Raw genomic sequence first — 24,277 nt, 5'->3', positions numbered from 1 at the left:
TGTAGGTGAACAGATCTCCAAAAGTGAAAAGTGTGCACATGTAGACCTTTACCAATATTAGACAAAGTACAAACAAATCGATATTTGTGTTAACACCCTATGAACTATCTAAAAAATGACCATAAAGTTGAATCAATAGCTCATTAAGAAACATTTAGGGCAACTGTGGGGCTATTCCATTTCACTGTGAAGTTCAGTATTTCTGCTCTTTTCTCCATCTTTTGTACATGCACGAGTGTTTTACCGACAACAACATTTGAGGACATAATGTAGCATGACAGAAAAGAGATTTAATGGAGTAAAGAAGTGTATGTATCAAATGACTTTCTATAATCATTATGCAAGCTGAGTGACTGATGCATGTCCTGCATAGATTCATTCATTCATGTCCTTTCACCGTAATCCCGGCTGTCCGTAATTTTTCCTTCTTGAAACCAGCTCTTTTCAGGTAGCTTTTCTCTAACTTTCTTTCACCTATTATGTTAGTGAGAGGCAGTGTCATAGAGGAGATGGGCACCATAGAAACTGCTGCTGAAACTAATGGTCTCTGCCATAATAGCACCATTCACTGGGGCCCATGTGGTTGCCTACATTATATAGGGCAGTGAATGATCTGAAGGTCTCAAAATTCCCCCTAAATTGATGTAGCAGTGGCAATGATGACTTTTTTTTTATTTGTATGAATCACTATGCTAATCATATTAGGCACCAGATTCATGCTAGGATGTTCTAAAATGGGAGGACAGATAAAAAATGTGTTGACAGCAATCCAGAGACAGCAATACACAGTTTCTCACGATAAACAATATGTGTGAGAGCGAACAATTTTCACAATGTGCAACACAAAAACATATCCACTGTATGAGGAGTGAACGCCTGCGATGGGCTGACAGAGTGGCTCCACACTCAGTCATGAGCTGATAATATGATGAGATGTTTATTTCTATTTATGCAAACATAATATTATGCAGATATTTTGCGACGGTGCATTCAACTGAAACATTTATTAGCTTAGATCAGGTTATTTATATGAGCACAGAAGAAAAGTGACAACATTTGCATACAAACAGCAGTGAATATTATCACTTTCAAGAACATTTATTTGTTGATTGTGTCCCACGTTTTTGTTGTTGTTGCATGTTCCACTTGAATTTTTTATGCTTTCACCTTTTGACCATGAGGTGTTGGTATTTCCCACTATTTGCGCATCAGGTGTATTTTAGTGTTTTTTCAGGCCTCAGAAGAATAATAAAACACCTTGGAGGTTAAGATGCAGAACAGAAGGCCATAATTTGAGGGCAAGATGGCAAAAAATCTCCACTGCAACAGTGTTCTTACCAGGAGAGCTATTGTAGAGGGGCACAAAGGTGACCCAGACAGTACAGAAGATCAGCATGCTGAAGGCAGTCGGTTTGCCTTCATTAAAGATGTCGAGGAGTTTCCTTCCTGAGACAGCCCAGAAGGCCAATGTGATGTTAATAGGTCAGGAAACTGCGATGTCATTACACCATTATTCTGTTAGCATGATGAAACTACAACGTAATACTCTCCAAAATGTAATTTGGCACCATCTAGGATAGTGCTATACTTTATTCAAAGGTGTGTGTTGGTAGTAAAGGAAGGTGGCAAATTTGGCAGCTGTCACTGTCGCTCCGACAACCAAGATGATGGAGAGGGTGATTCCTGTGGTGTCATTGTGAAAAAGAAAATCCACCTGCTGGGGAAATGCACACTGTGTGGTTTGAGTTGGGAAGAAAAAAAAATGGTCAAGACATTGAATACACTCCAGTGATCCTAAGGCAGAGAGACAGAGAAAGCAGACGTGTCATTAATGTATTCCATAGATACATCTGAAGGTGCAATCTGAAGGTCGTTGCCTTTTATTAATGCCAAATTCAGCCACAGCTTTTATTTACAGCTTATTCTCATGATGTTTAACACAATTTTCACTCTCACAAAAAAGAAAAAAGTTGACAAAACCTGCCTCAAGTGCAGATTTGACCTCACAAAAGTTTTCAAGTTAATGAGAAAACCAAACCAAAACATAATATCATACATAACATAACACATAACACAGTCAGAAAGACTTTTAGCAACAAGATATACATCTATACATCTAAATTTATTTGTTAATTACAATAAAGAGAGCTGAATTGGTGCTAGAAAAATAGATTGTGCAAAGGTGATAAAAGTGCTTTTAGGTAAACAAATAATGAGTGATCTGAATAAGCCAAGTTTTTTAAAGGCACTTAATTACTCATGTAAACACGAGGGCCATTCTTGGGCTTAAATTCATCCCAAGTTTGATCTTGATTCAGGGGTTTCAAGGTACAAAATCAATGCTCTGTTCTCCACTAAATGTTAAGAAAAAAACAACCTCAAATTTTCTAAATAAGTTAAATGATGGGTGCTTCCACTGATGGCTTACATAGGGGAAAATCTATTGTTCAATAATGAATATGTTTTATTATCAGATACAGTGAACCCTCCAAAGTACCTGTTTTGTTTCTAATTTCTCCCCCTGCACAAGACAGTCAAAACAGCACGCAGGCCTCCCTTTCTGCACAACTTTCCTCGTACCAGGAGAGCAAGGACTACTGCACACAGACACAGGCACTTAGTATCGGTTGATGTAGTAATATTATAGTAATATTTCATCATATACTGAGAATTCAGAAGCAGAGACACTCACATATTGAATTTCTGAGTGTGTAAAAGAGACTTATGATTCAAAAAAAAAAGAAAAAATTCATACTTTATGACTGCTGCCTCCTCCCCGCACCACTATGTTCATTTTTATGTGAAACTGGCCATGTGAACCTTGAGAGGATACAAAATGGCCCATAGTGGCAAACTCTATTGTTCCCTGAGCTGATCCATGCCAGTTCATGATCACATGAGGCAGGTGGGTCTGTGCTCATGACAGAGTCAGTTAACAGTGTTGTAGAGTTCTCTTGATGTAGGTCTAAGAGAGAAAGCGTGTTTCATCTCTTCTGAAAATGATGTTTGTGACACCTAAAGATTGTGTTAGGTTTGGCAGTATCTCCCCGTCTGTGTGTTCTCTCCCTGCCTTGCTGTGTGTCTTTGTCTGTATCTGAGCTGAGCTGAGCCGAGCTGGGCGTGGCTCACCTGCTCCTTCCTGCTGCCATCCCACCTGCACACCTGTGGCTCATCAGTAATCAGCCTACACGGTATATAAACCGTGGTTCTTCACACCAGATTGCCAGTTGTTCTACCTGGTGTGTCATCTCAGCTCCTTTTTGCTCAAGTGGTTTCCTCTATGCTCGGCTCTCCTGAACTCTTACCTGTGTTTTGTCTCCTTGTCCTTGAAATTCTGATCCATTCTCCACCCATTGTGCCTGGCTCAGCCTCCTTGGATTGCATATTCTGAGCGTTTTCAACTGTTAACAATAAACCATTTGCACACTGATCTCTGTCTACATTCTGCTCTTGGGTACAACAAGCTACACACATTATGACAAATTGTAGAATTTAGATTTTACTTGCTCGGGCTACAGCATCTAGACATCAGGGTTCTGGCCTTGCAGGAAGGCTAGTAAGTCTTTTTCAGGTTCACAGTTCGGCATCTCTTTTATTGCGTAAGCGATAAGTGATTCTTAGCTGGGGCACATCTGTGTATAAACAATGCCAAGAAGTGACTCATCACAGAGGGGAATTAAACAAATGAATGAATGCATTTTGATTTAGAAGACATGGCTATTGCAAATGAAATGAGAAATTAAAACATTTTGTGAATTAGCTTCAAATGATTGATGATGATGTAATGATGTAATATATGATGTAATCCAAGCCTCATTAGCAATTATCTGATGCATTCTGGTTATGATAAAGCTTAAGGATTTGATAATAAAATAACCTTTGCATCCTGATCTATAAGAAATGTTACTGCAGCTCTGGATGGTTTCAACAATCCTTTGCGCTGTCGTCTTTGCTTAGTTCTAGGAATGAAAAAAAAAAAAGATGTTAAGAATCTAAGAGAGAACTGCAAATGATAAGAAAGAGATGAAATGGTAGAGAATGAAAAGGAAAGAGAGGAGATATGTCGTGACACGTTCGAAATGAGGAACTATGGCACCTTTGGAATCACTTCATGGTAGGGAACACACACTTCAGTTCCCCTGAGTGTATCCATTAACATCTGAATCCCAAATCTGCCACAGACACAGACACCAGCCCCCCAGCCAAACCCACCCCACCAGCTGCACCAGCTCAGCCGTGGCCCACACTTGTGCAGCATCGCTGGGCATTGTGCGGAAGAGGAGCATGTAGCTGCTGTTATCACTCAAACACGTACAGGAGGCTGAGTAGCTCACCTGTGAAGAATGGTTGTTAGATAATTGGAGATAGACAAGGAAACAGGAGGAGAAAAAAAGTGAGTGACAGTGAGTGTTGAATGCAGAAATATAGCTGAATATACTGAGGTTGTCCCATGGAGACACTTGATCCTCTGCATTTGACCCATATAAACTATTTAGGAGCAGTGAGCAGTGTCTGTGTATCGACTAAGAATAAGCTCAAAGTCTTGAGGCTGGTGCTTTTATCAAATCTAATTGAGGGAGCTTCTCTAATACCTAACATTCATGTATTTGATTTGGAAGAAAACAGGAGCAGCCAGAGGAAACCCACATGAACACAGAGCTAACTGAGCACAGGCAGCTGAAGTTAGAGCTATTGGGACTGGGACCCATGAGCTTCCTCTTGAGAGACAGCAATGTAACACACTACAGCCCGAACAAAAATGTGCAAGAAGAGATGAGAGACATATGGCACTCTAATACAAACACTCTGCAACAAAATGAAAGCTCATGAGTCATTATTATGTTTGCAACACATCAATTATACTCACCATGGGTATATCAAACACCCCAAGGGTGTTTGCCACAACAATGGAGGCTGAAGTGTGCATCACCAGCACTAAGTGGAAATGAAGGCACTAATCCACATTCTGGGTGTACCAAATGAACTTCCTGTCAAGTTACAAAAGCCATGGCTGCTAAGAGAGTGATGCTCTCTGCTTGGCAAGTATCAACTGCCAGATAGCCGAGGGTGAAGTTAGGCAGAAGGTCTCGGTTACTGTTAATTTCCTCCACTGAAATGATCATAGCCTAAAACCAGAGATAAGCTCCCTGGTTAAAACTGCAGCAGCTGGGACAAGAAAATCATAACAGGAGAGATGAACATCAGAAATCAAAACCTATGATTACACAGTGTATTTAACACAGCTCAGCTAAAAGAGGAGAAAATATTTGTCTTCAAATTCTTACATTTCACGGAAAGCATTAACCTTCTCACAACTGAGGCTGTGGTGCCTTCACCTGATAAACATTATCTGGATTACACTTTACCATCAGCTGGCAGGGATCCTATCCATAAACCCCCCTGGATCACCCCAGCAAGGCAGCGGAGGAGCAGAGCACAGATATTCATCACTTGGAAGACAGATGCGCAGCGAGGGAAATCCAAATGAAGGACAAAGTCTAAACAGCATTGATGAGTTAACACATGAGACATAGTGTGTAAATACAACCAGATTGAAGTAATGAAAGCGCCAACGGCTGGAAAATCACAACCTCCTGTGAGGAGAATTTATAACCTTTATAGAAAATACTGTTTTTTTGGTTGGAACAGAGGCCAATCCAACAGTCATGCAGCATATTGTGCAAACAATGGGTTATTATTCCATTTCCTGCTCAAAACACGAACCCACACCTCAGCTCTGTAATAGGGGTGAATGCGCACCTTGAGCAACAGCGGTTGCAGGTCATCTCTCTCCACAGCAAAGGAAGGAAGAGGAAGATGATGCATTTGATAAACAGAAATTAATTCCACATGGGAGGGAAATCCGACTGTGGCTTACCAGGAGGAGAAAATGAGTTTGCTATTGAAGGGAGAGAATAGAGCATGCAGTAATTTGGACTTAACAGGAGGTATGTTCATTCACACCGCCAGGGTTAGCGGTTTCAAAACAGATGATAAATTGTAGTTTTTATTATCTTAATATGAGACATAGTATAGTAGTTTGTAGCAACAGCCTATCTCTCATTGCATGCACTTGACAGATCTGAAAAAACCTTTGAACATGAATCTTTGATGGTCATCAACAGCCACACTCTTCGGTGACAACAGGGGTTGGGTAATTCCATGTAATTATGCAATCAAATCAACCCCATATCTCTCAAATCTCATCATACTGATGATGGGCTATATGTGGCATGTGAGTGTGCTTGTGTAGATGTACAAATAGATTAGAGAGGCCTATTAATGATGAAAGGGGTTAGAGGGAGAAAGAGAGAGCTGTCATTTTCAGGAGCAGACCCTGTCAGTGACAAGTGTTCATCCAATTACACCATGAGTGCCCTCTCCTTTCTCTGCTCTCTTTCTTCCCTTCCTCTCATCCTTCCTGTGCTCTTCCTTTTCTGGACCACCTCAGCTCTCTCTTCCTCCTCTCTTCTTCTTCAGCCCTTGTGGGTCCTTAAATAGTCTCCAGTGATTACTGCTCCTTTCCTCTTCTCTCCTCTCCTCCTGTCTGCCCTTTTCCTTGCCTTTAAAGGAATAGTTTGACATTTTGGGAGATATGCTTATTCACTCTTTTACTCATATTCACTTGTATGCCATTCCCCTTTTTTCATTCAATGTGAAGCGGCAGCTTATTTAGCTTGTCTTAGCACAAAGACTGAAAACAGGGGGGGACAGCTAGCCTCTCTCTGTTTAAGGTTGACAAAATCTGCCCCCCAGCACCTGTAAAGCTCACTAATTATGTTATATCTCATTGAGATTTGTCAAAAATGACAAGTGGCTGTAACTTCACATTTATCCTACAAACATGAGAGAGCTAGCAATGTTATCTAACTCATGACAGGAAAGCATTCGATTCCCTTAAAGTCTGTGCACTGTGCTTCCTTTGCGTAGTGAAGGCCCTGCTCAAGTGCTTCAGTCATGCCATCATAAAACTGAATTTTGATCATATGCTGTTTACTAAAATACGTTTTCCTGTAGCTCTGATATTGACCCATATTGGCGCAACTGAAGATAATCCAGTACACTCTCGAGAGACAAAGTTGCCAGCCCCAGGTGCAGCAGCTCCTCCAGGGGCATACATAAAGAGGAGCCCAGGGCCCGGCACAGCTGGGACTAGGTCCACAGAGAAAAGGGTGTGACAGGAATGGCCTCACCTCAAAGGGATGAGAGAAAATGTAGGTTTCTGTCAGTAATATTATGCTTTTTATGACACTAAGTAGAGGGGGACAGTCTGAGGGTAGATGGGACCGATGAAGGGCTAAGGATGGATTTAATTCCAAGTCCACCAGATTTGTTCCACCCTGCCCTGCCGGATTCCAGTGTCAGCTCCTCACAGCATGGAACCTGGCATTGCACCCATCACAACAAGAAGATTAGAGCAGGGAGAGGTGCCATGTCCAAGAGAGGTAAGAAACCCACATTCCACACAGAAGACTGAGGCAAAAGTTCAATTCAATAAATCTTTCCACATCCTCCCAACACTTTGTTATTGTTTCTATATGTGTCTCTCTAGATGTGGGTCCAACAGCTTCATACCACAAACTCTTCCCTGTTCTGCTGATCGTAGGATGGATTACTGCCTGCACTGCAGTTGTCTACTTTGTCTACATTTTTGCTTGGGTATATTATTCTATATTTAAAGTATTATTTGTGCATGTATATACATGTATCAGTGTATGAACAATAGGGTATTGTATTATGTGAATGCCCCTCACATATAAAGTTTAAATGTGCCTTAATGGCTGTATTTTTAATGTATTTTTTGCCATACTGCTGGCATGGCTCGGGGCATGTTGGTCTGTCAGATCGTCAGTCAGTCCACCTCTTTGATGCAGACTGAATATTTCAATAGCTGTAGGATGCCTTGCCATGAAACTTTATGGACATTGATGAGGACCCCAGAGTACAAATTTTATTGATTTAGGTGATTCTCTGACTTTTCCTCAAGGGCCCAACAAGGTAGATATTTGAGGTTTTGAGGGAATTTTTTGACAACTGTATTGATTGCCAAGAAATTTTTGAACAGACACTCATGTCTTAAACTTGCTAGATGTCAGCATGATAGCATTCTCATTGTGTGCATGTTAGCATGGTGATGTTAGCATTTAACGCAAAACATCACTGCTCTTAAGTACAGCCTCACAGAGCTGCTATTATGGCTGCAGACTCTTAGTCTTGTTAAAACTTTTTTGTTGATTATTTGGGTCATTGCACAGGCCTTGAGAGCTTGAAAATCAACACATTCTCACTCCCAACTAATCACATTACACTTGGTCAGCACTAACCCTAACCCTAACCGTTAACCCTTACTAAAGGGGTTCCCAGTGCTGTAAAAAGTGATTCTAAGGGGTCTTCAACACGATCTGTATGCGATGAGTTTCTAGAACAGGTTGCATACAGTACCTCTGATATCAGGCCAGTATTACTTCATAAGGCTGCACGTGCACCTCCATTCAGGTGGTCAGTAGACAGTGAAAAGTAAATATTGTTCAATTTTCAAATTGTACCATTCAGACTGCAGCCTCAGCCAGTGTGTTTGTTCTTCTAATGGATTTTGATTTCTTTCTTTCTTTCTTTGGCAGAAAAGAGGTGTGCAAGGATGAAATTGAATTCAACACAGAAATTAAGTTCAGGGGACACAGGGAAGAAAAGATCAACACCATGTTTTGATATTAATTTTCTGTATTGGCTCCATACTGTCAGCTGTTTTCGGATGTGGAAATACTGGTACAAAAGTGAACAATGGATTGCAAAGGATGTTTGCCATGGTCTAGTCATAATGAATGTTTAGCTCTGCAGAAAGTTTCCTTTGGCATGAATAATTATCTGTCCTGTATAAATTAATCAAATAAACATATTTCTGCATTTTTCTTCCCTCGATTTATGTAATACATCACACGATCTTCTCTGTGCTGGGAATTACAAGTCTTTTAGGCATCATGGATTTAAATCCATTACCATCCAGTAGATGTCCTAATGAGAACACCACGCTTTTTCTGTGAACAATGTCAGATACATTTCAGTTTTGTGTATTCAGGTTTGTGCACTTCAGTCAGCAGAGCTCTTCAGTGCTAAAGTAGGAAAAACAAACAGTGATTTGTAACTAAGAGGTAGCAAAATGAGGAATGCATACATTAGCATATGTGTGTGTTTACATATGCGTGTCGTCTGTTTATTCATGTCACACATCAAAAATATTGGGTGTTAGGACTGGCAATGTCGTTACCATGGCTACCACACGTCATTTTGAGTTGTCCCTCACCCTCAGAGGATGTGAAGACCAAAACAAAGGAAAGAAAATTGAGTTGGGAGCTGTACTTTCTTAAACACTTTTAATTGTTATGTGCAGAGATGGCCCCTCGGGGGTGGGGGGTTTAAAGCACTACTTCACTTTTGGCACATTGCTGAACTCAAGATTAAAGCTGAACTAAGCACAACCTCGAAGATTTCAGCCATTATTTGGATTTCTGCTAGAAGCAATCAAACAACTAATGTTTGCCAGACATGTCAGCTCATAACTTGCCATTACAGTTGAGCCCGAAAATCTGTAATAGTAGTACTGTCAGCTTTAAAGAGCATTTTGAAGTCTGCATTTAATAACCAGGAATTAGATTGTCTGGTTGTTACTGCAGGTTGTGTCATATCCACTTTCCCATAAGCAGGAGGTATAAGCCTTATAAGCCTTCGCAGGCCAAATAAGCCTGTACACTTGGTGTCATGTTGAACATGTGCGCCAGATGCAGACATTATTTCAACAGGGCAATGAGGTTGAGATGGAAACTTTCCGTACCACAGAAAGGGTTTGTAGAAACACATGATCCAACAAACACTTGCACACATATGTTCATGCAGAAAAAACACGTGAGTGCATACAGTCACGCTCACTCATGTACATACAAGCTTGTGTTATACACACACGCTGCTTCATCAGGTTGTTCTTCGTAACTGGTAGAATAATTATGTGTTTACTTCAAAAACAGCAAAACAGTGGCCCTCATTTTGACACACACCCCTCCCAACCCTCGCAGCCAGGCTCAGTTTGGCATTTCTGTCCTCAAATAGATCATTATGCAAGTACACCACATGGTGCTGTGTAATAAGATGTCTTCCAGGTGTGCTAGATTAACTTTACTATCTAGATTTCATGTTTATTTATGTGCTGCTTGCACGGCGGAATGCATTTGTTCAGTGACAAACAACAACAAAATTAATACCAGTAATAACTGTGCATGTAACGTGTGTGCACATCATACATTGTTGAATAGTTTGAAAAATAAAAATGCAATAAAATAGATGCTACGAAAACATACCTGTAACAGACTGGTAATTCTACTGCTGCTGCAGCACTAGAATTGCTAGTACCAGTAGTGGTGGTTGCAGACCTGGCCTTTGAACAACCTGGCCTAAGGCAGGTCATTTCAAAGTCTGAGGGCAAAGCTCCACCTCAGTTGGTATTAAACTTGTTTTCGGGATCACAAAAAGGGCCCTGCATGTGAATCTGGTGCTCTTTCCTGACTCAAGTTTGTTATAACAGTAGCTTTAGGCCAGATCCAACTGTGCTTTAAAAAAAATCAATAAGACCTAAAAAAAAATTCAGATACCAAAAGCCACAATTGAAGTAATGTGATTTTGTTGTGTAACTACGGAGCTGCTATATTGTGATGTAGTGGTACAACCACGAGAGTCCACAAGACTTTCCTCAATTGATTAAAAACTGCAGAAGAGAGATTGCATCTCTCTCTATAAAAAAAAACTGCATCTCTTTCAAACAGCTGCTTGTTTATACCTCAATGATGTTCTTTAAGAGTGACATCATCATCATTTTAGTCAACTGTATCTGTGCATGAACAGTGTGTAATAATGCAAGAGGCGGTAACTGCTGTGCTTATGGATTATTTGGCCTAACGAGAGCATCGAAATGGAGAGCAAAACGAATCCTGTAACCAGAGGCCCCGCAGAGTCCTGCATGTCAGGGAAGTGGCATTTCCCATTGTGACAGAAAGTGTGTTACATCAGCCGAACCAATTAAGTGCTGTGACCTTCATGCCAGTCCCAAACTTGAAGCAGTTAATTAGAATTGCATAGTCTACATTGTCACTGACCACACTAAGATGTAAAAGTAATGAAACTGATCTTTCACCTGTCTGCCACTAAAAGAGGATCAATGGTTACTTGAATGGCCGATGCAAAACACATTCAATCAAGCGGATTTCTAGATAAATGTTGTTTTGATTGATTAAAGCTATTTGCTGGTTTGAAACAACATCTAAAATTCTTTAAAAAAAATGTAATTGGGATTTGAGTGATTAATGATCCTATTTGTGGGGGGTGTGGTTGAAGTACTGCATGATTAAATAAGAAAGGAAAAAGTTAAATGCAGTGCAGCAACGTGAGGACAAGGTAAAAAGCATGAATGACTTTCTCCACTTGCTAAATTTCACACATGGTGGGCTGGCAGTACCAGGATCAGTGTTTTTAAGTTTGTTAGAGCACGTAGCTTGACCCGTTTGTATGTGCCATTTGAATGAACAAATTAATCTGTAATCCTTTTAAGAAAGCAGATCGCATATTGTCTTTAATGTAATTTATCTTTTGTATTGTGTCAATCACCACAAGCTTGTCTGAACAGTACAGATATGTTAAACAACCACAGGATGTCACTGTTTTACATTAATTATGAACCTTTGTGAAGGCTCAAGCAGGCAATAAAGATAAGATAAGATAAGATAAGATAAGATAAGATAAGATAAGATAAGATAAGATAAGATAAGATAAGGAAATTTAGTCATTACGGCAAGCAGGTTACAAAAAGCAGGCACAGTGGCATGAGAGGTCAAAAAATGAAAATATAAAAGTTTACAAGATACACAATAGAAAAAACAACGTCTATGTACATTTGTACAGACTATTAAAAAGTGTTTATTCTGAGAACGAAGAAGTGAAACTTGCAGTTTCTGGGTTTTCGGTATTAAATAATTATGACAAGTACAACATTCCTTTATTAGTCCCGCAAGGGGAAATTCCAGAAGTTGTCTGTAAATGGCCTGTAACATTTAGATTTTCAATAGGCGTGATTTCTTTGAATGGTCACCAGCAAACTTCAGTGATTAAATGTTGATTCTTTGAGGCTCACCCTGTCGCTTGTGGTTATAACAGCATTTGAGGTATAGGTCTGTCACATCTGACAGTTTTAGCACTCAGTGTACAGTGTGACACTTATTTTAAATACATAAATCCTCAATGTGTCAAATTAGACAGGTAATAGGGATACTGCTTTCCCTTACTGCCTGTGCACTCACTGACTAAAGGCCACATGTTTTTAAATGGAAGAAGTCATCCAATTTAAGTTTTAAATCAGGAGCACCAATAACAGTCAGACTTTGCGAGAGAATGGTTTTTCTTTTATGCCAGCACCTGAAAGAATGTTGGTATAAAAGCCGTGGAAATGAAAACTTTTTACAGAAAATTCTGCCCATTTAAAATCAGAACGGTTGGTTATCAGTGGCCTTAAACAATGAGAGCACAGTGAGAGTGCACTTCACAATAAGAGCTCCTTTCAAATCAAGTATGCAATAGCACGGTGCCCACTCTAATTGCCTATCTGAAACATTTTCTTGTGATCCTGATGCATAATTTGCACATTTACTTATGCGTGCTTTTGTGCATGTGTTCTTTGCAGGTGTGAATGTGAGCATTTGTCTTGCGCTCCCCTTTCATACACCTCAGTCACCACACACTGCCCCAAACACTGCTGCACACACACACACACACACACACACACACACACACACACACACACACACACACACACACACACACACACATTGACAGGCATTCCAGAGGCCGCATGACCGTCCCCCACACACACACATACCACTGGACCCACTAGGGTCGCCCAAAGGGCACACGAAGGAAAACCGAGTCAATTTATTACTTGAGGGAAACGGAGAGGAGCAGAACTTTGTGCTGAGAGCAAAACCAAAAGAAGGTCTAGCATTGGTGACTTTCTAAAAACTGCCTTAAAGATCAGAGGTTTAAAGTCCAGATGCGTTTTTGTTTTTTGTTTTTTTCACTGACAGATATGTTTTCAATCAAGTCAAGCTTCTCGTTCTTATTAAAGTTTAAAAGCTCCAAACAACCACCATGTTACTTGAGTGTAAAACCTCAGCCTTCTATAACAAAAACAGCTCCCAGGAACATGCTGAGGTGCTGTAATGTTAGCTGTGATGTTAGCAAGCATAGCTGCTAATGACAGGGAGGGTGAGAGCACGAGGAAAGTGGGTGGTGTGAACCAGTTATCTGCCAGTGCTACCAGCCAACGAGAGTAAAAGGGGAAGCCAGGCAGTAAATAAGGAATTGCGACTGATATTCAGCTGAAAACAATACTTGAATGAGTGTTAGAGGTGGAAATGCATTCATGGAATAAGGTATAAAGAATAGAAGGGTGAAAGATTTTTTTACAGCAAACCTGTTTGACTCCACCTTGGTGATATTTTCTGGAAAGCAGAGTAAAACCCAAAATATGCTATTGCTGCTCCACTTACCGAGGGTAGTATATTCACATTAAAGTCGTTTACTTGAAGCAATGTGGTGTAAACCACTAACAGGCTGAAATGTATATTGTGGTAAAAGTCTTTTTTTTTTTTTTTTTTTTTTTTTAAAGAAATAAATGCAGTAAAGGTTGTGAACTTCCACACTTTACTTTTGTGTATTTGCACAAGTGTGTGTTGGTTCTGGCCCCTCTTGCACTCCCCCATTCCTCAAGATATTTTTGACACTTGGCTTCAAAGTTCGGCCTGGTGCTCTTACTTGGCACCCCTGCCATATACATCTTGTGCATTATAATTCTCCTTGCCTGGTTTTTTTACCTCTGAACTTCTTGAAGAGTTTTTTTTCTTATTCCCTGTATATTTGTTTCTGTCCAGTTTCAGCCTGGGTACAAGCTGTTCCCATGCCAGAAAATGTGCTTACTGGTTCATTGCAGCATGGGGTATATTTACCAGTAGGCAGCTTGAGAGCAGCCATAAAGATATTGGACATTTGTTTGTTTGTATCATGCCTTTGACTTACTTCACACATTGGCCCCCAATGCCTATAGATCCAATTAGTGGGAAAAGAGTCAGGGCTAATGCTGCATTTAAATTAATTTGTTTGTTATTTTTCCTGTCTCTATGGAAATTACAAAACGAAACTAAACTCCCATATTCCTAATACTCACCTCAAGTCAGTAATACTGTACGAGTGAAACAAAAATAGCATGTGGGAATATCTGTCTATAGTTTAACCCTTAAGAACACTGCAGGCTGCACTCTTTGTAAGTGGTATAAGGAAACAGCTGCAGAATTTCAGCTTTTTTTTGCAAATCATTTTTGCAAGATTTCTCTATGTAAAGTCTCTGAAGTCCAATATTAAAAAACATTTCTCATTTTGAGGCTCTGCCAAAAATAACTACCAATGCTTAAGATGTAATGTGATATTGTTTGTATTAAATTCAAGGGCTTGTATATTATCAAGAAGCCTGTTTCAGATGCTAAAACAACATATACACACACACGCAAAGCTTGTAGGACTGCTCGCCTGCAGGCTCAGCATGTTATTTAAAGATTTATTTGAAAAGAAAAAAAAATGCTCCTCAAGATGATTATCAGTCATTATTATAAAGTATCTAAATACAGGCAACTGAGGTATATCTGTCTTTCTACAGGTGGAGAGAGAGAGAGAGAGAGAGAGAGAGAGAGAGAGAGAGAGAGGCAGAAAAAAGAAAGCCTGAGGGAGTAAGTGACAGAGACAGAAAGCTTGCACAAACAATGGTAAGAACAAACCGTGTGGAAACAACAATGTATAAAAGCTGGACATGGAGGGTGTCGTATACAGTCTGAAGAAGGGGTCTACTTGATCATAGCACATCATTCATTACACTAATTTCTATATAAAAAGCAAAGGCAAAAATGTCCACAATTAACGACCTAGTATCACAGCCTCACGTCACATTTTAATGTAGAAAACAAAGTAATACAAAACGATGAATCCTAAACTGACCACACTGACTTCAAAAAACCTTCTGCATTCATAAAAACGCATGCACTTTTCAAAAGTTCATCAGGCTCCAGCAAAGACTCACCCTGCAGATTAAAATAGATAAGATAAACATTCCTTTCCAAAAGCTTAATTATATCGTTTGTCAATTGAATTTGCTTCAGTGCGTGAAAGAATCATAAAATGGCACACTTTGCATCATTAAACTAGTGTCAAACTGAGAGATCACTAACCTTTCTTAAAGGAATAGCTCAGTATTTTGAGAAATACACTTTTTCTCTTTCAGGTTGGTTAAGAATACTGATACCACTTTCATATCAGTCTTAAATATAAAGCTCCAGCCTGGAGAAGGTTATTTCAGCATTAAGACTGGACATTTGACAGCACATTTAAAGCTCGCCAATGATCACATATTTTGTTTGCTTGATCCAGAGAAAAATGGAAGGGTGATGGCTCCAAATTCTGAGGTTTTGTTAACACAGTTACAGTAGGTTGGCAGGCAGCTTGGCGGAGACTAGACTAATTTCAAAATTAACAATAAGCAATGTGGACATTAGTGAGCTTTAGAGGTGCTTTCCAGCCCGTATGCTAAGATAAGCTACCTGGCTGCTAACTGTAGTGTACAGACATGAGTGAGCATCGATCTTCTGATCTGAATCTTGCAAAGAAAGAACATAAACATGTTTGTGAAAAAGTCAAATTATTCCTTTAATGTCACATTTTCTTATCCTTTGTTCTCCTGTGAATTCACGTACACTCCCTCGCACTCAGTAGCACAACAGATCATATAAGGCATACCAGTTTGCTTGCAGCTATAATAATGACGTACAAAGACTGGAAAACACATAGAGACAAGGATCCATACAGAAACACACAGGAGGCTCAGTGAATGTATAAAAAGGGTCTGGTGTCTGTCGATTGTCAGCTCAATGATTCATGACCCACTGTCATCTTAAAGGCGAAAACTTCATTTTGGTTTATTTGACATATCGCTAATGAACAGCAGCTACCTGTCAACTGCATTTAAGTCATTAACATTAAATATAGAACAGTATTTTGTAATGTTTCATTATGGTTAAATATTTACTGGTCTATTCAACAAAATAAATTCATATTTTCTTTAATAATTTACCTAATCTAGCCCTACATATTAACAAAGAGTACATTACGAATACATTGTAGAGTGTGCCAGCATGTAGATGAAGGCTGAAACCAGCTGAGGTTTTATGTGAGGTGTACAGCTCAATCCCACATACAGTACAGTGGTTCAGCCCTGTTACATGTATATAAGCATGAGTGGGTGTGTGGTGTATTCATATGCCAGTGGGTTTGAGCACATTTGTCTGTCTGCCCTCTCTTGCCAACTACTTGTACATTATTTTGACACTCAAATACAGATTGCCGGACGCACAAATGATGAATACAACAAGACAAAAATGGAGAGAAGAAAAATAGAAATACAAGGAGTGATTGTATCCAGTGAGTAGCAGAATAATCAGGCTGATTGAAAGAACTACAGTATCAGAGTCGGAGAGACTGTCCTCCGTCTGTCCGTGAGGGTACAGTCCACTGCTTTCCTCGGAGGAAGTGCGTACTGCAATGTCAGTCCACCAGCCCTGGTCCGTCCTGTAAAGAGCCAAGGGGAGCTTCCACTTCCCTGTAGCCCCCCACGAGTGCTCCAACAGTCAGAGGGGAGAGGTACTGTAAGGGGACCCACGTCAGAACAGTCCCCATCCCAGAAGTCTGGAGGTCACCACACACGGCAGATGTTGTCAGGGACCATGTAGCTGCTCTTGTTGCAGTTGAATGCTTTGGCAAATTCTGGGAAATTCTGAAGGGAGCCCAGTACCCTGTGACACGTAGGGAGGAGATTATTGGCTGGGATTAAAGCAACTGTATTAGACAGATACTTGAAACTGAAATTTACATGGCATGTCATCATGTCATGGTTTTAAAATGTTAGCTATAACTGTCATTTGTTTTCTGTGCTTTGCCCCAAGTGCATGGCTGATTGATGTGAATATACCTGAATTTCCCTGGACTGTGTACGTCTACTTTGATGGAATTAACAGCTTGCTCTGGTCGGTGTGTTCCACACCACACCTGAAAAATACAGAGATTACCACATACTGCATCAGACCAATAACGACCACTTATCCATCCATCCATCCATCCATCCATCCATCCATCCATCCATCCATCCATCCATCCATCCATCCATCCACCCACCCTCTGGTCCATCCAATTATCTAATCATCCATCCATCCATCCATCCATCCATCCATCCATCCATCCATCCATCCATCCATCCATCCATCCATCCATCCACCCACCCTCTGGTCCATCCAATTATCCATCCATCCATCCATCCATCCATCCATCCATCCATCCATCCATCCAGTCATACCACTATCCATCTTTTCATTCATCCATCCACCCAATCTTCCATTGAGCCATCTATCCATCCATCCACACACTATCTGAGCAAAGACTAGGAAGGAGAGTTGAAAAGACAGACATTAGGATGAACTGCATCAGAACAAAAATGAAATGTTGCTTGTGATATCATCAAATCCTGTAATCAGTTTCCAGTTATTCATTTATCTAACCATTCATCCACCCACTCTTTCATTCCATCTATCAGTCATCCATCTATCCACCAAATCATCCATCCATCATCCATCCGTTACTGTACTGCATCAATCTATCAATTTTTCATCCATCCATCCATCAGTCCAACAATGAATCAGTTATCAATCAATCCTTCAATGCATCCATCAACTACCTGAGCAAAGTTTAGAAAGAAGAGTTGATCATGGGAAAGGTCAATGCCAGGAAGGGGTGGCTCCTCTCCATGCTCCTTCACATAGTTCTTATAGGCCTGCAGTATTAATAGAAGACAAATGTTCTCATCATGTCCCACAAAAATATCAAAAATGGCTCAAAATGACAGAATCGCTACAGATGATAAAAATCTAGCCAAAAAGCTTTTCACCTCTGCTAATTTAATGTGGATATTGCTTTTAGCACTTGTGTGATATGTGCTTCATAATAATATTTCTGACTCATTATTATTCAAGGGTAAACATGGAAAATAAGCAATAAACAAACCATGTTACATCTTAAATAAATTGCTCCAATGTTATTCTGTTGTTTTCATCAAAATGTCTAATTTCTGAGGACACTGCTTGTCTGAATGGATAGAAACTCTCAAGCAGTAGAAGATTTCATGTGTTTATTGCAACAAATTTGTTGCTGCAGCCACTTATCTAACCTACAATTTCAGCAATTAAATTCACATTTAACTTTTGTGGCACATTTTCTTTCCAGCATCAAACTGCTGGTACAATATACAGGTATGTGGCCTGAAATCTTGTCCTGGAATAACAAAAGAGCACTTTCCCTCTAAGACCAACAAAATTGACAATGTTAATGGGAATAAATACTTGTATGTCATTATGATTGATCTAAAATAACAATATTTGTTCTCTTGTATTGCATTCAAATCCTGTCTTTGTTCACCTCTGGTCAAAACTGCCAAAAATCTGCAGCAACACCATGTCGTTCATTGTTGTGTTTACAATAGCTAATGAGCCAATCAGTGACCTGGCAAAATGACATATCTATTAATGATAGCATGCAGATGACCATAACAAACCACAGACTGAATGCAATCCTCTGTCATCTTTAAACCAGGTCTCTTAAAACAAGTTTCCTCCTTTGTTTTCAGGCTCATTACCTGATATGCCTGCCGTATCCCTCCATTGTCAGCAATGTTCTCCCCGAGGGTGTTGTTACCATTTAACTAGAGAGGGAACATAAGAGAGAGAACACAAAGATTGGCAGGGGAAAAGGACAGAGGGGGAAGATGGTAATTTTTCCTCTGTATTTGAGCAAATCACAGATATCACTGTTTGGGACACAGGAAATCGTCTTTCCAGGGGATAAAAGGAGGATTGTTCAAAGCAATAGGACAGATGAGGGGAGACAAAGAGAGGGAGAGGGATTGATATGTCAACACAAACTATTAAAGACACCTGAAGCAGAGAAGAGATGAGCCTGCAAAAGCGGGGAAAAGCTGAAAATAGATAGGTTGGCAAAGATAATAGGAAGGCAGACAAATTAGACAAAAAGCAAGGTTTGGCTGCTGGAAAGTCTGCAAAAATTTTAGAAAATGAGGAAAGAAGAGGGAGAGAGATTAGATCTACATACATGAAGTCCATTGGCCAGGTCCCAGGAGAAGTTGCCATACTGATTGACGATGCACTTTGACAGATCCAGGAACCTCTGAGTGGAGTCTGGTGTCCACCAGTCCTTCAGGTCACCGTCTTTATCATAGTTACGACCTAAAACAAGAGGCCAAATGCTTGAAAAGATGGTTGGTTTGATGTGGTGAACAACAGAAAAAGAGATGGTGACACATCCATTGTTATCTGAGATCTGTGGTAAAATGCTGCAAGTGGTGTCAATTACATGTTTCCATGCCATTTCATTTATTTGCATTGTGTTTCCGGGTGTCTTGCATTTATGGATATCAGTCTAAAATAATGCTGACATTTTTGAAATTGAACATAATAACTATTTATAACCGCGAAAATGAGTTTCCGCAGAAATGCCATTTCAAAACACTTGTTTCTGTGGTACCAGCTACAGAAAGGAAAATATTTTGATCCAAATACCAATATAATCTGCCAAAGCTGCCTCTAAGAGGAACAGAGAGCAACAGTGTGGAAAATCATACCATTGTCATCAAAGCCATGTGTGATCTCGTGACCGATTACCATGCCGATGCCACCATAGTTGAGAGATTTAGTCTGGCCTTTGCTGAAGAAAGGTGGCTGCAGGATTCCTGCAGGGAACACTGACACCAGGGAAAAACACAAAGACTAAATACGTTTGTCTTTACAAAATGTAGAACACTGAATAACTGCACACACGTATGCTGTCATGAAATGTTGTAACTCGTTGAATATATGAAAATACCAACATGTCCTCATACATAAAGGGCTGAATAGCTTGATTGCCAATGATTCCCAAAAAGACACATATGGCTACTGGACAGCACCAGTGACAGGCGTTACGGACACTCATTGTGAAATGGTTGCAATTTGCTTATTTGCTTTTTACACTACATCACAGTCCATTGCTATCATCATAGGTACTACGGCCACTAGACATTGAGGCATAACCATAAAAGTAAATATGGGTTGCAATAATCTATTCACACAGGCGACTTTTCTCTGGTGAGGATGGGCTGGACAGTACCTATCTGGTTTTTGCTGGATGAGTAGAAGGCGTTGACAACAGCAGCTCCAGTTACCCACCTAGAGAAAACAAGAAGGTTGGAATTATAGGATGTTACAGTAAAGAGCACTATAGTGCCACACAATTCACAATGAAAGATATTAAAATTAACCTGTGGCTAATAACAACAAGCTATTATTAGCTTTCCTGCTGTGCTTAGTGGAAAGCTGAACTGTATCTGTGAGTAGGAGTTTGTGTGGGAGAATGTGAATTCACTGTGCTACATGCAAGATAGTGTGTTACACCAAAGCACCATAAGCACTAAGTCATTTATCATTGGTGATCTCAACACTTGAAATTGTAATTTTAAATGACTACACATCTGGAATAGGCTTTTTTGCTGAGCATTAATTTAATTGTGCCCCCACGGGGAATCTTACTCCTCTTTGTTGACTTTGACTCTGAGTTTCCGCAGGCGTTTCTTCTGCACATACTCCAGGTTCTGTAAGATGTTTTCAAAGTACTCCTCTGCACTGTAGCTCAGCTGACACCGACACACAGCCAGAGAAACAGGAGGATTAGCCGTGATGAGAGCTATCAACACTTGGTCATATATTCTCCAGCAAAACTCATAAAAGCCAAGAATTCGCCGAGATGTTTTCATAGAACTGATATGCGGCTTCAATGAACCCACTCTGTATTCTGTTCCACTAATTCAGCCAAAGAAGAAAAACATTCATAATCACATCTTTTTCAGACACTCACATCTTTGTATTCATTGTTAAGGTATTCATCATCCATTATGTTGTCAGAATATCCAATCCGTTCTCGAATAGCTCGGGCCTACAGAAAAGTAAAGGATAACATTTGACAAACAAACGTCTTAGTCATCACGCATCGTAAAGAATAGGATATAATATAACACATTATACCGATTATAATTATGACCAGTACCTTCTCCTCAGCTGCCTTTTTGGTCTCTGCATCCATCCAGGTCAGGTCATCGAGGTTACTAACAAACACTTCCCGAATGTCTTTAATCATCTCCTCCATCTGATGCCCGCACACACACACAACAGCACAAGAGACAACTGTCACAAGTTTGTCACTTATATAAACCAATCACATCTATATCATGAGAAAACCTCAACATTAACTGTCAGTCAGTGCAAATTGTCCACAGTGTCGGAGGGTTTCTCGTAAGGTCTGCAGAGAGGATTCAGTGGAAAGCACACACATTAAAAAAAAAAATAATAAATCTTGCAACATATTGTGCAACGCAGTCATAAAAACACACTTCCCTGAATCAGGCCTCATCATTAAAGAGTCATATATCAATGTAGAAGCACTCAGGGTTACACTCCCTCTGTGTGGGAGTCTGATGACCTTGGGTAATATTACTGGTGTAATAATGTTTGCGTGATTAAAATGACAGATGAAATAGTAACAAAAAGATCATCAATTATTTTTATGTATGAGTAAGAGGAAGTGAGGCAATGACAGGTGCAATTACATCATGGTCGGTGACTAAAAGACAATTAAAATGATGGCATGCAGAAATGTTATGAGAGCATTTCTGGTTCTTGAAAAAAAAGTCTCATTTTGTTGTTTCAACAATCTCTACAGTAGATGTCTGCCATCTTAAGATCTTTAATATTCAAATTTACTTATCGGTGAAACAAGCAGTTTTAGGTTGAATTTTGTGTTACTGAGATAATCTACAGCCAAATTATAGAAGAGGTACTTGAATCTTGTACTTGTATCACCGCCACTATGATATGCTGAATTAAACAAACAAGTAATGCCATACTTATTAAGCAAATCAATATTTCATTTCATATTATGTCAGAATATTTGTCCTCGCATTTCTTCTATCTTTATATGCAAATTCACAAGCCAAGGTGCTCTAAAAGCCACATCAGAAGCTTAGTTTTCATTGGAAACCTGTGGTGTAAGTTTAACAGTCCTAAAAGCTCTTGAGTTACAGTATTCACAAGAATACACCATGATGGCATAATGCTGTGAATGCCATATGCTCTACCTTGTTACTGGACAGCAAAATGTAAAATTTTGTCCACAAACAAACCAAAAACCGAATTAGAATAATTCACAAAAAGTACCTGAAAAGAATGAAAGCAAAGTAGGGAGGGGGGAATCAAAACTGCAGTGACAGCGAAGGTCACCCTTCCAGATCCCTCTGACCACAGTTGTGCTCTGAGACCACAGTGGGCTGACAGAGGGATTCCAGTGTCTCATCATATCAGCAGACCCCTCGCTAACACACTGCATGAACCCTTGGACAGCATGCAGTGGTTCACCACAAACCAGCAGGGACTACAATTGATGAGGCAGTTCTGAAAACCTTTTACTATACAGCATGTGTGTGTGCAAGTGAGTTTGTGTTGCACACATGCATATACTGTATGTCTGTGGATGCATAAATGAGTGTCTGCTTACATGTGAAATGCTATAATGTAATTTACTGGGGTCAATGCAGGGTTTATATAAAATGGAAAGCCTACGAAATTTGCATGTATCGCGAGAGTTTGCTTTAGAAATGTAATGGTTTCCTATTATGGGCACTTATCCACTGCAATTAAATTTGATTTAATTCACTCTCAATTCACTCTGAGAACACATAGAGACACAGCATCTCCATATACTCTAAGAATCAAAGATCAAAATATTATAGTGAAGAAATGCTCCATATATATATATATATATATATATTCTTATATATCATATTTTTATTCATGTGTAAGCAGTATTTCACTGTTATCGTTCGTCTAATTTTAACTTCTTTATTGACTGTAGAATAATTTAATCTATAAGAAAACATCATTTTGTAGAAGCTGATTGTATTTGGATGTGAAATCTTTATCTGTATCTATTAACTATAACTGTCAAATTCAAATTCATTCTGCTGGTTATCATACCGTAAATACATTTCTGTGGCTGAGAGAAGGTTGGTATGTTAGGAGCGCAGTGTGTGTGTGCCAGCTGCAGGTCAACTCAGCACACTTACAAACATACATGTATGGCCATGCATTTGGTGAAAGGGATGTTGATATGTCCATATATCACACAAACAGACACATGCACATCCACAAACTAAAGTGGGCAAAAATCCAGAAGATGACAGAGATTTACGGTGTGAGAGACACTCAGCATTACGACAGATGTGCACAGTCACACACACAATCTGAGTCATGTGCCAAAACACACACACACACACACACACACACACACACACACACACACACACACACACACACACACACACACAAATCTCCAGTGTGGGTGGTGTGTGCATGATAACAAGGACACCTTGTTCAGGTGTTTTCAATGGGTGCATGCAAGAAGTGCAGCACTGTGGTGAAAATGTAAGACACAAAGGTGACAAGAAAACAGGTGAGAGACAAAAATACACTGCAATGTGCCTGAAACACATGTCCTCATGCTGCATGTATGAATCACTGAATACATAAACACTGTTTTTGTGAAAATATATGCTGCAGTACCAGTTCCAAGCGTCAATAAACAGCAAAACATAGCATTTAGTTATGGATTACACAGTTTGTAGTCTTTTTAATGAGGAATTCCACTTGATATTTGTAATAGATTTTTATCCCGCACTAAATCTACTCTAATGTAAGAATAATAAACCCCCTACTGACCAGTTCTTTGCTCTTTTCAGAGAAGGCCTCCTGCACATACAGTCGTCCTACAGCATTGTCCATGTTGTTGTTGACATAAAGTGCACACTGTCGCCACACTGCTGCCTCTGACGTCGTACCAGAAAGAGCCTGCAGGGAAAGTAATGAGACGCTGATCAATTAGAGATGCAGGATAAACCACTCAGCATACTGGATAAAGAGGCTCAGGACAATTCTTTATTTGCGCCTCAATTAAGCACTACCATTACACTTTGGACTATAAGAAATAAGGCTGAGGGGAA

The 24,277-nt window shown here is 39.8% G+C and overlaps 1 protein-coding gene and 1 long non-coding RNA gene across 3 annotated transcripts in view; one reads left to right on the top strand and one right to left on the bottom strand.

The window, feature by feature from the left end:
* Nucleotides 1-7,298: 7,298 nt before the first annotated feature.
* LOC139335999 (uncharacterized) lies at nt 7,299-8,824 on the top strand. Its single transcript, XR_011602453.1, has 3 exons — nt 7,299-7,445; nt 7,553-7,659; nt 8,622-8,824. It is a non-coding gene; the product is annotated as an uncharacterized lncRNA (long non-coding RNA).
* A 6,942-nt stretch (nt 8,825-15,766) lies between these two features.
* The window catches only part of LOC139336857 (neprilysin-like), a 29,944-nt gene continuing 21,433 nt past the window's right edge, over nt 15,767-24,277 (bottom strand). Inside the window, exons 13-23 of one of the 2 annotated variants that reach the window (XM_070971140.1) lie at nt 23,997-24,125; nt 21,274-21,372; nt 21,085-21,162; nt 20,760-20,863; nt 20,341-20,399; nt 19,817-19,936; nt 19,288-19,421; nt 18,815-18,880; nt 17,861-17,956; nt 17,102-17,178; nt 15,767-16,925 (exon numbers count right to left, since the gene is read on the bottom strand). In XM_070971140.1, coding sequence (XP_070827241.1) covers nt 16,826-16,925; nt 17,102-17,178; nt 17,861-17,956; nt 18,815-18,880; nt 19,288-19,421; nt 19,817-19,936; nt 20,341-20,399; nt 20,760-20,863; nt 21,085-21,162; nt 21,274-21,372; nt 23,997-24,125 — 1,062 coding nt within the window. In that variant the 3' untranslated portion in view covers nt 15,767-16,825. The remainder of the gene's footprint in view (nt 16,926-17,101; nt 17,179-17,860; nt 17,957-18,814; nt 18,881-19,287; nt 19,422-19,816; nt 19,937-20,340; nt 20,400-20,759; nt 20,864-21,084; nt 21,163-21,273; nt 21,373-23,996; nt 24,126-24,277) is intronic. The other variant, XM_070971141.1, reaches the window with a different exon arrangement.

The sequence above is a fragment of the Chaetodon trifascialis genome, chromosome 9 (assembly GCF_039877785.1).
Source record: "Chaetodon trifascialis isolate fChaTrf1 chromosome 9, fChaTrf1.hap1, whole genome shotgun sequence".
Lineage (NCBI taxonomy): Eukaryota > Metazoa > Chordata > Actinopteri > Chaetodontiformes > Chaetodontidae > Chaetodon > Chaetodon trifascialis.
This window is presented reverse-complemented; position numbering and strand designations above follow the sequence as displayed.